Here is a 12,089-nt window from a genome sequence, read left to right as displayed (position 1 = left end):
TTTTAAAATGGCGGCCGTACAAGGTGGTCTGGCCGACACGAACGAAGAAAAAGACATAAAAACAGAACCATCAAACGATGGCTTTGGAAATAATAATGCAAACGACGGAAGAGTGCTCTCTACCTCCCCCGGGTCCAGTGCTTCGGCTGGAATTAATAAATCTGCGGCAGGAGCCCCGGAGGACCAGCAGACGCTGCTGGCAGTCCTGCAATTCCTCAGGAAGAACAAACTGACCGAGTCCGTCGAAATTTTGCGTCGTGAAGCGGGATTACCGGAGGATTCACTGGAACTGAAGGGGAGTGATTCCTCCGGTGCAGGCTCGGGGGTTGCTGCGGGCAGTGGGGACAAAGAAGGCGGGGATGCGAGCTCTCTTCTCAACCGGGTGACCATCTCATCCTCGGCTGTAGCTCAGGCGCCAACTAAAGGTCCGATATAGAACTTGGCTACTACTGTCGTTTTACTGTGTGAAACGCTATTGCGTTTCCTGTTGATATAACATCCCCTACGAGTTAAAAGTATTTCCTCCATGGATAACTATCACGTTTACGACTATAGAGTTACTACAATCGTGCTCTCAATGACCCAGAAATACACAAACTTCGTTATGTTGATTAAAATCCTCTCTCAGAGGCTCAGTTAAGGTTTTAAAAAAAGTTCCACAAAGGTTGTATGCATTTAAGGGATGCTTGGTTTACATTATATTGTACAGGTATTGTGTGTTTGTGGTCATTGAGTGTACAGTTTCAAAGTTTCATTTGGCTTTAAGGATGACAGAGTTTTTTTTTCAAGTTAAGCAATTCAGTTAACTATTTTCCCATTTAAATGAGCCAATATGCACTTTAGTTTAAGTGTAACAGCAAATAAAGATACAAAACAAATTGTGCTTTATAGACATGCCTGTCATAACAATGTTACAAAAAGTCTGACAAAATACTCCACTTTTTTCACACAACAGTTGGAGTTTTCTCATTTGTCATGGAGTTGCCTTAGTTGTCATCTGTCAAGTTTAAAAGTTGTGTTATAAAGCCATTTTATTTATATTCTTCACCTAAATATCAGTTAAAGTAATCTTTAAAAGAAAAACCTAAGACTAATACAATAAGCTGCAGTTAGCCGATACCAATAGAATGCACATCTCACTCAGACTTCTTCTGTAACAGCTGCTGGGGAGGATCAGCCAGATGTCAACGTGGTGCTGTCCGCTTACAACCAGCAGGGAGACCCTCCTCTGTACCAGGTTTACTACAGCGGCCTGAAGAAGTTCATAGAATCGGTTTTGGACTGTCACCGAGCAGAGCTGTCACAGCTCTTCTACCCGCTGTTTGTTCACATGTATCTGGAACTGGTGTACAACAATCACGAGAGTGAGGCCAAGGCGTTCTTTGAGAAGTGAGTTTCCTTGACACGATGTATGTCCTTCCAACTATAAACAGTTAACTTGATTTTGTTTTGGGTAGCATTAAATCCTGCACAGTTGATAAATCCTACCTTTTTTTTTTTGTTACTCTCCATCTCAGGTTCAGTGGCGATCAAGAGTGTTACTACGAAGACGACTTGCGTATTTTGTCCAGCCTGTCCAAGAGGGAGCACATGAGAGGCAACGAGACCCTGATGGACTTCCGCACCAGCAAGTTCGTCCTGCGTATCTCCCGTGACTCTTACCAGCTGCTGAAGAGGCACCTGCAGGAGCGTCAGAACAACCAGATCTGGAATATCATACAAGAGCACCTCTACATTGACATCTTTGATGGCATGCCACGCAGCAAGGGCCAGATTGATGCCATGTCCGGCAGCTTGGCAGGAGAGGGCAAACGAGAGGCCAATAAGGCTAAGGTTGGATTTATACACCGACACGCGTATATGATGGCCTCTTTGGTTTCTTTGTCTACCCGTGCTTTTTTTTTTTTTTAACAACTGTGACGTGTTCTTGTTTCATTATCATTCATTCAACCAGGTTTACTATGGATTGCTGAAGGAACCGGAAATTGAGCTGCCTCTTGATGATGAGGACGAGGAGGCAGAGAATGAGGAGGGTAAACCCAAGAAGAAGAAACCCAAAAAGGACAGCATGGGCTCCAAGAGCAAGAAGCAGGATCCTAATGCACCTTCTCAAACTAGGTAGAGGTTTTTGATACACTGGTATATAGCTCTGTCTAAGCGATTCCTGCTGGTCCATTTTTTTTTTTGTCTCCATCACCTAACGTTGTACGTTGTACAGTATGATCCATTAGAAGTTAGATGCTGTGATTGGAGACATTTCAGTCGGAAAATGATTGCATTAATTCAAACTTTCAATTTGAAGCAAATTACTTATTCATACACAGTACAAGACAGTTAATAGTGCCGTACTTGCAAAATGCCCAAGTCTCTACATATTTCAGTGTTTAAAAGAGACATATACAGCGGTGTGCATACGTTTATAAACCCATGCTTAAGTTGACTAAAAAGAGGAATAAAAAATTGAAAATTGATCTTAATGTCTTAATTAAAAAAATGAGGAAAAATCCAACCTTCAAGGACACCAATTTTCTTTGTGAATGAATAATGTATTGTTAATAAATAAATGTTCTTCCTCAAAATACAGGGGCATAAGTAAGTACACCCCTATGTTAAATTCCCATAGAGGCAGGCAGATATTTATTTTTAAAGACCAGTTATTTCATGGATCCAGGATACTATGCATCCTGATAAAGTTCCCTTGGCCTTTGGAATTAAAATAGCCCCACATCATCACATACCCTTCACCATACCTAGAGATTGGCATGGTTTTATTTCAGTTAGCCTAATAGCTGGTTTGATTGATAAAAATCTGCCTTCCTCTATGGGAATTTAACATAGGGGTGTACTTACTTATGCCCCCTGTATTTTAAGGAAGAACATTTATTTATTTACGATACATTATTCATTCACAAAGAAAATTGGTGTCCTTAAAGGTTGGATTTTTTCTCTTTTTTTTAATTAAGGCATTAAGATCAATTTCCGAAAGATGATTTTTTTTCTTTATTCCTCTTTTTAGTCAACTTAAGCATGGGTTCATAAACTTATGCACACCACTGTACATATTTTCAGTTATTAACTTGAAAGCTCAGTTTGAAACTGTTTGTGGACACACCAGTCAGTGACAGTTGTTATTGTTTTTTTTGTTCAGGATACCTCTTCCAGAACTGAAGGATTCAGACAAGCTGGACAAGATCATGTACATGAAGGAGGCCACCAAGAGGATCCGCCTGGGACCAGATAACCTGCCCTCCATCTGCTTCTACAGTTTTCTCAATGCTTACCAGGTAATAACCCATAATAACCAAACAAGTGGTAGCGAGTGGACAATTAATCGTCAACGACAGGAGAATCATTTTGAATTTGTCTCACCTTTTGCCCCGCAGGGTCTGACTGCAGTGGACTTCACAGATGACTCCAGCCTGATCGCGGGAGGCTTCGCTGACTCCACAGTACGGGTGTGGAGCGTCACACCGAAAAAGCTCCGCAAGGTCAAGTCTGCAGCAGGTACGGTGCATGACTGTGACCACTGATGAATGACTGTGACCGCCGCACATTTTGACTTTATAACACAAGTCATTTTTTTCCCCCCTCTTCTCTCTCTCAAGACTTGAATCTGATCGACAAAGAGTCAGACGATGTGCTGGAGAGGATCATGGATGAGAAGACGGCCAGTGAGTCAAAGATCCTCTATGGACACAGTGGCCCGGTGTATGGCATCAGCTTCAGCCCAGACAGGTATAAATCATTTCACTGTTCATTTTTGACAGCTTACATAATTATTGTCAGCCTGTGCACTCACGTTAACAGTTAAACCATGTATAGCAGGGGTGGCAAACTCATTTTCACTAAAGGCCACGCTGGAAAAAGAGAATCACACCAAGAGCCAGACATGTAGAGTTTATTGACGTGCCTTTGTTACTGCATGTCACTTTTTCTTTTTACATTTTTTTTTTACATTTGTCACCTTTTTTGTAAATTTTTGTACGCTTTTTGTCGCATTTTTGTTGACATGAAGCCCTACAAAAGCCATCATGGAATTTAGCAAATCAAGCGAAACAATGATACATTTTTGTTTCACAGCCTGAATATGAAAACTCTCTGCCTCTCGGAGTCACAGAGCCGGCAAATCTGCCATATTTTGCTTTGAATGTCAGGTAATTGCAGTTTAAAAAACACTTTCCTGTGTTTTTGGTTTGGCGCACAACAAGGCGGGCCAAAATGTATTGTGAACCCAAATTGATATATGGGCCGGATCTAAATCTGCAAGGGGCCGGATTTGGCCCCGAGTTTGACACGTGATGTATAGGGACTTAAAAAAATATGAATTATGAGAAGTAGAGATCAAGAGTATTAAAAACAGGCACGTAGTGAAGAGACCCCTGACTACCCCTTCTTTATGTGTGTCTAAACGTAACACATAGGCAAATCCTGTTGACCTTCTCGTTTTACTTTTCAGAAACTACTTGTTGTCAAGTTCTGAAGATGGTACAGTCAGGCTATGGAGTCTCCAAACATTTACTTGTCTGGTGGGCTACAAAGGCCACAACTACCCAGTGTGGGACACCCACTTTTCCCCCCATGGGTACTATTTTGTCTCCGGGGGACATGACCGAGTTGCCCGGTAAGAAACTGTAACAGAGGAAAACACACTGTCGATACACAGCAGCACCTACAGATGTTCGTCATGGTCCTATGTTGTGCTTTCTCTATAACAGTCTGTGGGCTACAGATCACTACCAGCCTCTGCGGATGTTTTCTGGTCACCTAGCTGATGTCACTTGCACCCGCTTCCACCCCAACTCTAATTATGTGGCCACAGGGTCTTCTGATCGCACCATCCGGCTCTGGGATGTCCTGAACGGAAACTGCGTCCGCATCTTCACCGGTCACAAGGTCAGACTGGTCACCATAGCAGGGCCCTGATCTGTGCTTTCCCATTCAGCAGTAGGGCCATGTCACGATATATAGCCAAATCTGTGGTTTAAACTAATGAAATCAGGCAGACAAAATAATGTCATGTTTTAGAAAATGTCATTCGTGTTACATTTAGTTTTGGTGTCCTGCAGTATGACAAGTCACACACATCCAGCAAATATTGTGATGCGATTCCTATTATACATCAAAACTAGGTTGTCAATTAAAAATTAAACTAGCCAATTTAACATTAAATAAACGGTCTACACCATTTGTGTATGCTTGGAGCAACACATCTATAATTTCTGATGGATCCTATAAAGTAAGGCTGTTCAGAGAATTTTTTTTCACACCCACAGAGTGAAAGGTGCTTAAGGTTCACAGATACTGCAGCACAGCTAGCAGAATTGACTGCAGAGACCACTACTGAGCCGGTCTTTTAACTCTTTCTTCCAGGGTCCTATCCATGCGCTGGCCTTTTCTCCCAATGGGAAGTTCTTGGCTTCAGGAGCCACTGATGGCAGAGTTCTTCTGTGGGACATTGGCCATGGGCTGATGATTGGAGAGCTTAAAGGCCACACAGATACCATCTACTCGCTCCGGTTCAGCAGAGACGGGGAGATCCTTGCCTCCGGTGGGTGACCTACATCTCTTAATTTGACATCAGTTGTATATTTAATAACATACAGTTAAACTGAATGCATTTTCAGCCACATTTGTTGAACATAAAATCTCATTTAGACAATGAAGCTTTCAAAAGACCATACCCCTGCAGTCTTTATACATCTTCAATGTATTCAAATGCAGATTTGAGTGGACTTCCTGCAATTACACTACATTACACTTGCAGTGACAATGTTCATTGTTGTTATTCTAGGATCAATGGACAACACGGTTCGTCTGTGGGATGCCATGAAAGCTTTTGATGATTTAGAGACCGATGATTTCACAGCAGCTACAGGACACGTCCATCTACAAGATAACTCTCAGGAGCTTCTGCTGGGCACCTACATGTCTAAATCTACACCTGTTATACACCTTCACTTCACCCGCAGGAACCTGCTGCTGGCCACTGGGGCCTACAATCCATGAGACATTGAATTATGAGAAAATAATCTATAGAAGTTCAAAATTAACGTCTGGTCCCCACGATCCACAGGTGACTGAAGAGGTTTGTGGTGCAGTTGGGATAAAACCAAACTGTATTATCAACATCACATCACCTCTGCCGAGAAACTGGCAGTGATTGAAGATACAAATTAAATTAGCCGACTTCTGTTCTGGCCATAAATGAAGCTGATCTACTGCAGATATCCCCTCGCCATGCTAAGTGCCATTGTTGATTGAGGACTGTTTTTTTAAATCACTGCCATGAGTACAGCTTGTTCAACACGTGGCTGACATTTCCGTATCTTAGTCTTTTATACTGGTGTAAATAAAACACACATTTTCTACGTTTTGGGCATACATTTTCTTTATTGTTAACATAGGGAAACCAAACACTCATTTTATTACAAGCATGTCCAGCTGCTTTCTCCACTCCTAGCTGTTATAAATGATGGTCAAAATAGACACCTGTAAGGAGACAATAGGGGTTAGGAGTTAATTGGATGGGGCAATACTTTCCTAAGATACATATAGGATGGAGTGACTTTATTGCACTTACATGATCACTTTTCTGTGACAGCGGCCTGTTTCTTGGGCTTCAATTTGAAGAAAAGGCCAATGGCTAGTATGCTGGCATATGTGGCCAAAACACACTAAAGGGGAAAAAAAAAGGAGGCATGATGAGAAATTCATAGAGCAAGAGAGAGTATGAAAATCTTAATTAAAAAGTTAGGTTGCACACAACTCACATTCCTCCTTCCTGTGATTGTGTATGCATTGAAGTACTTTGCAAATCCAGTGAACTGATGCTGGGATCCTGCGTCGTGTCCTCCCATGATGGATTGTTAATGGTCCTGTAACAAGGAGAATAGTGGTGATTTGAGTGATTATATTCTGGTGCTCGATAGTGTTTTAAGCCCCCAACGTCTCCTTCCAGGAAGCGCTGCAGTGGTTGAGTTCAAGGCACCTAATTTAGTCCTAATCCTAGTGCAGGGCAGCGCTGCCTGGAAGGAGACGTTGGGGGTTTAAAACACCGATAAACATAATCTGGTAGTCTGAAACGATCAGTTGACTGACAGAAAATGTTGATAAATACACTTTAAGTGAATTAAGATTCTGTCAATTCATTTTACAATCTTCTATGATAGCAATTCAAATATCTTTGGGACAAAGTAGGACATTTGAAGACGTCACCTTAGGCACTACGATAACCAAGAAATAATCAGGACATTAAATTGATAATGAAAAAAATCCTACTACTAAAATGACCTTTACGTTGTATTAGTCACACAGCATATACTTTAATTAATGCACGGTATTGACAACTTGACAGGAAGGAGTGTGTAAAAACTAAGTCACGTTAACGTTAGTAAAATACTTCAGGAAGCATTTCATTTTGACCCGCCGCACACAAAAACAACTTTCTTGCAATTGCTTCATTTCTGAATTTAATAGCGTTATTACATAAGAGTGTGCAACTTTAATGGTGGTTTTGCTTGACATGCTGCTTTCATACATATAAGAAAATGTTTACTGTCAAGTTAACCCCCTTCAATTAAAAAACAGTGTGGCTGACAAATGCACTAATAGTGGGCATTTTGGTCAAACTGACTTTCATCGGTCAGGAACTGCATAAGATAGCACACACACAGTAACGTTATTAGGGTTAACGTTAGCTTCCTAGGTTAGCCTGCTAACCTTAGTTTGTTTAATTTTCAGAACGCTAGCTACATATTACATTGTCACACAGACGTTTAAAGACCATATGTGTGCTAACGTTACTCAGCATTCTTAAAACCAAAGTGAATGGGCTAATTTGTTTGTAAATGTGTTACGACTTACCTTTAATACTCGACCCCTGTGCAAGCAGAATGAGACGAGTGCCCTTCAGCAGAGAGAGGCCGCAATGCTAAATTCACTAGGAAATCCCGCCTACTCTAGCAATCCAAAAGTGTGTCAGCATTGGTCCAAAGTAATGTCAATCAAAGGGGTCGTGTAAAACGACCACTGAATGACTAATAACGGTGTCAATCATTCTTTCTAATCTGTGATTGGCTCAACAATGAAACGCCCATATGAGTTTTTCTTCCGGGTTACGATCATGGCGTGTTGCTGAACAACATGTGAGTTTTGCCGGAGATTTAACGTAAGGAAACATTTCATACTGAAAGAACCATTTCATATTTGTTTAGATCAAAATTTGAGTTTGTCTCGATCTGAGTAAACCTTTTGTCTGCTGGCAAACTTGCTTTGTGCTTAGCCCGAGTGCTAAAATACGACAACGTTACAAGTTGCTCATGTTGTCTCGTGCATTTTGAGTGGTAACATTATGTGCAGCAGTATTGCAACTGATCCTAATGGACTTGGTTATCTTTTTTTCCAAGAAAGTGGTTAGCATAATTCTATGTGCATGTCATGATTTGTGACTCTCGTGCTATCATTCTTAGCACAAGTCTCAAATATAAAAACGATTATTTAACGTTGGATACATGGGGCACAAACTGGGTCTAATACTTGGCTACATACATCCATTCGTCACTTAGCATAAACTTACTGTTTTTTTTGGTATCATCAGCAGATTAGTGGTTTGAAATGATTTGTTTATTGCCAGTATCTTTCATTTTCTTAGACGTCTGAAACAACATCAAACATGGCATCAGTGGAGGAGGACTTCCCTCGAGGAGGAACAGCAAAGAAGCCCACAGAGAGTAAAATAGTGGTTCAGCGGACTGAAGTGGACAACTTGTTCCAGGTAGAGTTTCACTCTTTCCTATCTTTCTGTTCATACTACTGTGAAAACAAGCCTTTGATTTGTCTGGACAAGTCACTGAGAATTGGGAGAAGACTCTGTGTATGAACTGTGTATAAGTTATGACTAATCCCCAAAGAGAGGACACAATATCAGGCCCTAAAATGGAGCGTTTCAGACAGAGGATAAATACTGTAATATTCAAACAGATGGTATGTTAACAATAGTTTGCTGTTCTCTCGCAGTCGAACGAAAAAGCAGAAACCAAAAAAAGAAAGGGGGCGGTCAAAGATGACGGAAAGAAGCTCAAGAAGCCAAAGACGGGCAAAGGAGATGGTCTGACGCTAAATGCAGCAGCCAAGTGTGTGGAAATTCTACATATCAAGGTAATCCGTTTACCAAGAGCCAACTTTCGTTTTATATAATTTGTTAAATGTGTAACACTCCCGTGAATCAAAGAAGCATATTCAGCACATTATCTGACTTGCTATTGTGTGTTTTCCCATTTTCCAGAATGTGAAGGAGGGTATCCTGATGCTGGGCTGTGTGAAGGAGGTAACTGACTTTGAGGTGACAGTCAGCCTGCCCTGTGGCATGCAAGGCTATCTCAGCATCAGGAACATCTGTGACTCGTACACCAAGCTCCTCAGCGAACAACTGGAGTCAGCTGATACAGAGGTAGGCTTGGAGTGATGATTTGAAATGATGTACAGTACACGTTTGAAACTGAAAAATATGGGTTCAGATTTTGTCAATATCTTTGTATAGGATGATTTTTGTGAGCTTTTTGGTTTTATTGGATCTTTGGAGTCTAGAATCAGATCATGATTTACTACATTAGACTAAGGGCTCTTCATTGAGCTTGTTACGTCAACAGTTTACTCATATGCCAGGATATTGTGTATGTGTGTGTGTGTGTGTAATATATATATATATATATATATATATATATACATACATACATACATACATACATACATACATTTCTTCCTTTTTTTTTTTTACCTCACAGGAGATCTGCTCTCTGCCACAAATATTCTACCCTGGCATGGTGTTCAGGTGTGTGGTTGCCAAGTTAGATATAGCCAGAGGAGGCTCTCTTAGCATCCAGCTGTCAATCAATCCAAAGCTGATCAACAAGGCTCTCACCTCAACCACTCTGAAAGCTGGCATGGTGAGTTAAAAAAAAAAAAATGAGCATCTTCAGTAAAATATTTGGTAAGAAAATTGTAAACATTCAGCTTGCCTTTTTTATCCAACAGTTTATGGTAATGTTATTTTTTTGACAACTCAGGTCTTGAGCGGATGTGTGGAGAGTGTGGAGGATCATGGCTACATAGTGGACATTGGCATCAATGGAACCAAAGCCTTCCTGCACAAGAAAGCAGTGAAAGATAAACAGAGCCCAGAAGGTATGACAAAAGGATTTTGGATCGCCTGTCATGTACATTTGTGATGCAGAGGAGGGTTTTGCTCCACCTGGATCGTGCAGTTGTTGTAACAGTTGTAACAGGTCTTAAATAATTTTAAATGGGTATTCATTTTTCCTACGTCCATGCAACACTACCTCTAATGCTCTTTTTGCTAGTCCAAATGTAATTTCGCTGTAGTACCACAACAAATGATACCAACATGCAACTTGTATTGCAGCCAATCAGCTTTCATGTTATTGGCGCGAGTCATTTTTGAATTGTACCACAGACATAAAAAGGATTTTATTCTTCAGTTATGGGGAAGTGCAAGTTTACCGTTACTTGGCTTGAAAAATCTGAATTTAGGGCTTGGTTGATGTTGTAATAAAGGTCTTAAATTGAATTAATAATGGTCTCAAAAAGTCTTAAATTTGACTTGGTGAAACATGTCGAAACTCTGGTATTTGGAGGAAAGAGTCAATACATCTCGCAAGCATTTGTCTGTTTCATGTGTCCAGATCTGTCCATGGGTCAGTATGTGACTTCTCAAGTGGAAGAAGTAAAGAACGATGGGCGTGTGGTCCGCCTTTCTGTCAGCCCCCCGGCCGTCGCCCAGGCTTGTGCTGAATCCGAGCACGGCTGGAACCTCACTAACCTGCTGCCTGGGCTTCTGGTCAAAGCTACGATCAAAAAGGTAGAGACCGCTTTTAATTTTTGGTAATGAGTACATCTTCTGTCAAAGGATATGGAGCAGTTTTTATTTTATCCAGTGAATGATCTACTCCTGCCTTAACAGTCACTATCAGAACTTCGGTGGTAGCTGTGTTTCATTTGAATAACGTCTACATGTTGGTATTGCAGGTGACCAAACACGGTCTGATCCTGGACTTCCTGTCCTCCTTCAGTGGCCAGGTGGACTTTCTCCACATGGAGCCAGGGCAGACCTCAAGCTACACCGAGGGAGCTGAGGTAAAACGGACCTGGCACATGGATCCTGTTGACTTGTACAAAACCATCCCTTTTGTGTCTGTCGTCGTTTTCGGCTTTCTGATCCGATCACTCCAATTGATAATCTGGATTGAAATGCACCTTTCTTGAAACAATCTTAAATGAAGGTGTTACATGTGGCCAGTTAATGGGTTTTCCATGCATTTTTTTTATATTTGAGTACAAACTTGGCAGGCTAATCCTGTTTTGCATCAATCCACCCAGGTGCGAGCCTGTGTGCTGTATGTGGAGCCGTCCACCCGTCTGGTGGGCCTGAGCCTGCGCAGCTACCTCCTTCAGCCCGGGACCAGAGTTGACCCGTCTCCTGCTGGAGGTGACCGCATTGGTGAGGTGGTGCAGAACTGCAAGATGACCACTATGCACCACATGTCTGGAGCCATGTTGGAACTGCCAGACAAAACTTTGGCCTTTGTACACGTGAGTCGGGGTGATGCTATAAATTATTTAAACCTACTTTGACTGTTGAGAAAAATAAATGCTCTCTGTAAATCTCCTGCTGACTCAGCATTGGGGTAATAATGTGAAATGTATCCTTCTTGACAGAGGAACCACCTGAAGGAGTCTAATGAGCCAGCCAATGAAAACAGAGTGCTGGCCATGACTGAGCACACCTGCAGGATCCTGGACTTCAGCGCCATGGACCAAGTTCATTTTGCTTCTCTGCGAAAGTATGTGACCCCCTCACTTATGCGTTGTATTCAATGGCAAGCGTGGACTTCGCAATTCTAATGTGATGCGTTGACAACTTTCTTTTGTCTTGATTGCAGGAGTGTGATTGACAAGCGTTTTTATAGATATCATGATCTTCAGGCCGGACATGTTGTAGAGGTAAGAATAAAGCACCCCCACCTACCTGTCAGTACCCTGTCACACAAGGACTTGGATTCAGCTTTTCAATC

At 41.6% G+C, this 12,089-nt stretch overlaps 3 protein-coding genes across 5 annotated transcripts in view; 2 read left to right on the top strand and 1 right to left on the bottom strand.

The window, feature by feature from the left end:
- On the top strand, positions 1-6,368 carry taf5 (TAF5 RNA polymerase II, TATA box binding protein (TBP)-associated factor). The gene is made up of 11 exons (XM_078276715.1): positions 1-425; positions 1,161-1,389; positions 1,518-1,833; positions 1,955-2,118; positions 3,149-3,284; positions 3,384-3,504; positions 3,606-3,735; positions 4,457-4,621; positions 4,716-4,893; positions 5,371-5,548; positions 5,792-6,368. The coding sequence occupies exons 1-11, from the start codon at positions 8-10 to the stop codon at positions 6,004-6,006; spliced, it is 2,250 nt and encodes a 749-aa protein (XP_078132841.1). The 5' UTR covers positions 1-7; the 3' UTR covers positions 6,007-6,368.
- Positions 6,362-7,970, bottom strand: atp5md (ATP synthase membrane subunit k). The gene is made up of 4 exons (XM_078276728.1): positions 7,864-7,970; positions 6,771-6,875; positions 6,581-6,674; positions 6,362-6,489 (listed from the first exon to the last, which is right to left on the bottom strand). Exons 2-3 carry the CDS (start codon positions 6,855-6,857, stop codon positions 6,585-6,587), a joined length of 177 nt encoding a protein of 58 aa, XP_078132854.1. The 5' UTR covers positions 6,858-6,875; positions 7,864-7,970; the 3' UTR covers positions 6,362-6,489; positions 6,581-6,584.
- A 126-nt stretch (positions 7,971-8,096) lies between these two features.
- Positions 8,097-12,089, top strand: part of pdcd11 (programmed cell death 11) — a 22,399-nt gene continuing 18,406 nt past the window's right edge. For 2 of the 3 annotated variants that reach the window (XM_078276666.1, XM_078276663.1), the window contains exons 1-11: positions 8,097-8,167; positions 8,651-8,773; positions 9,016-9,156; positions 9,284-9,448; positions 9,783-9,944; positions 10,065-10,182; positions 10,701-10,876; positions 11,044-11,151; positions 11,395-11,607; positions 11,734-11,858; positions 11,958-12,018. In XM_078276666.1, the coding sequence (XP_078132792.1) occupies positions 8,672-8,773; positions 9,016-9,156; positions 9,284-9,448; positions 9,783-9,944; positions 10,065-10,182; positions 10,701-10,876; positions 11,044-11,151; positions 11,395-11,607; positions 11,734-11,858; positions 11,958-12,018 (1,371 nt within the window). In that variant the 5' untranslated portion in view covers positions 8,097-8,167; positions 8,651-8,671. The remainder of the gene's footprint in view (positions 8,168-8,650; positions 8,774-9,015; positions 9,157-9,283; positions 9,449-9,782; positions 9,945-10,064; positions 10,183-10,700; positions 10,877-11,043; positions 11,152-11,394; positions 11,608-11,733; positions 11,859-11,957; positions 12,019-12,089) is intronic. The other variant, XM_078276664.1, reaches the window with a different exon arrangement.

The sequence above is a fragment of the Sander vitreus genome, chromosome 2, assembly GCF_031162955.1.
Source record: "Sander vitreus isolate 19-12246 chromosome 2, sanVit1, whole genome shotgun sequence".
NCBI classification, from domain to species: Eukaryota; Metazoa; Chordata; class Actinopteri; order Perciformes; family Percidae; genus Sander; species Sander vitreus.
Note: the sequence above shows the minus strand (reverse complement) of the source record. Positions and strands in the feature narration are given on the sequence as shown.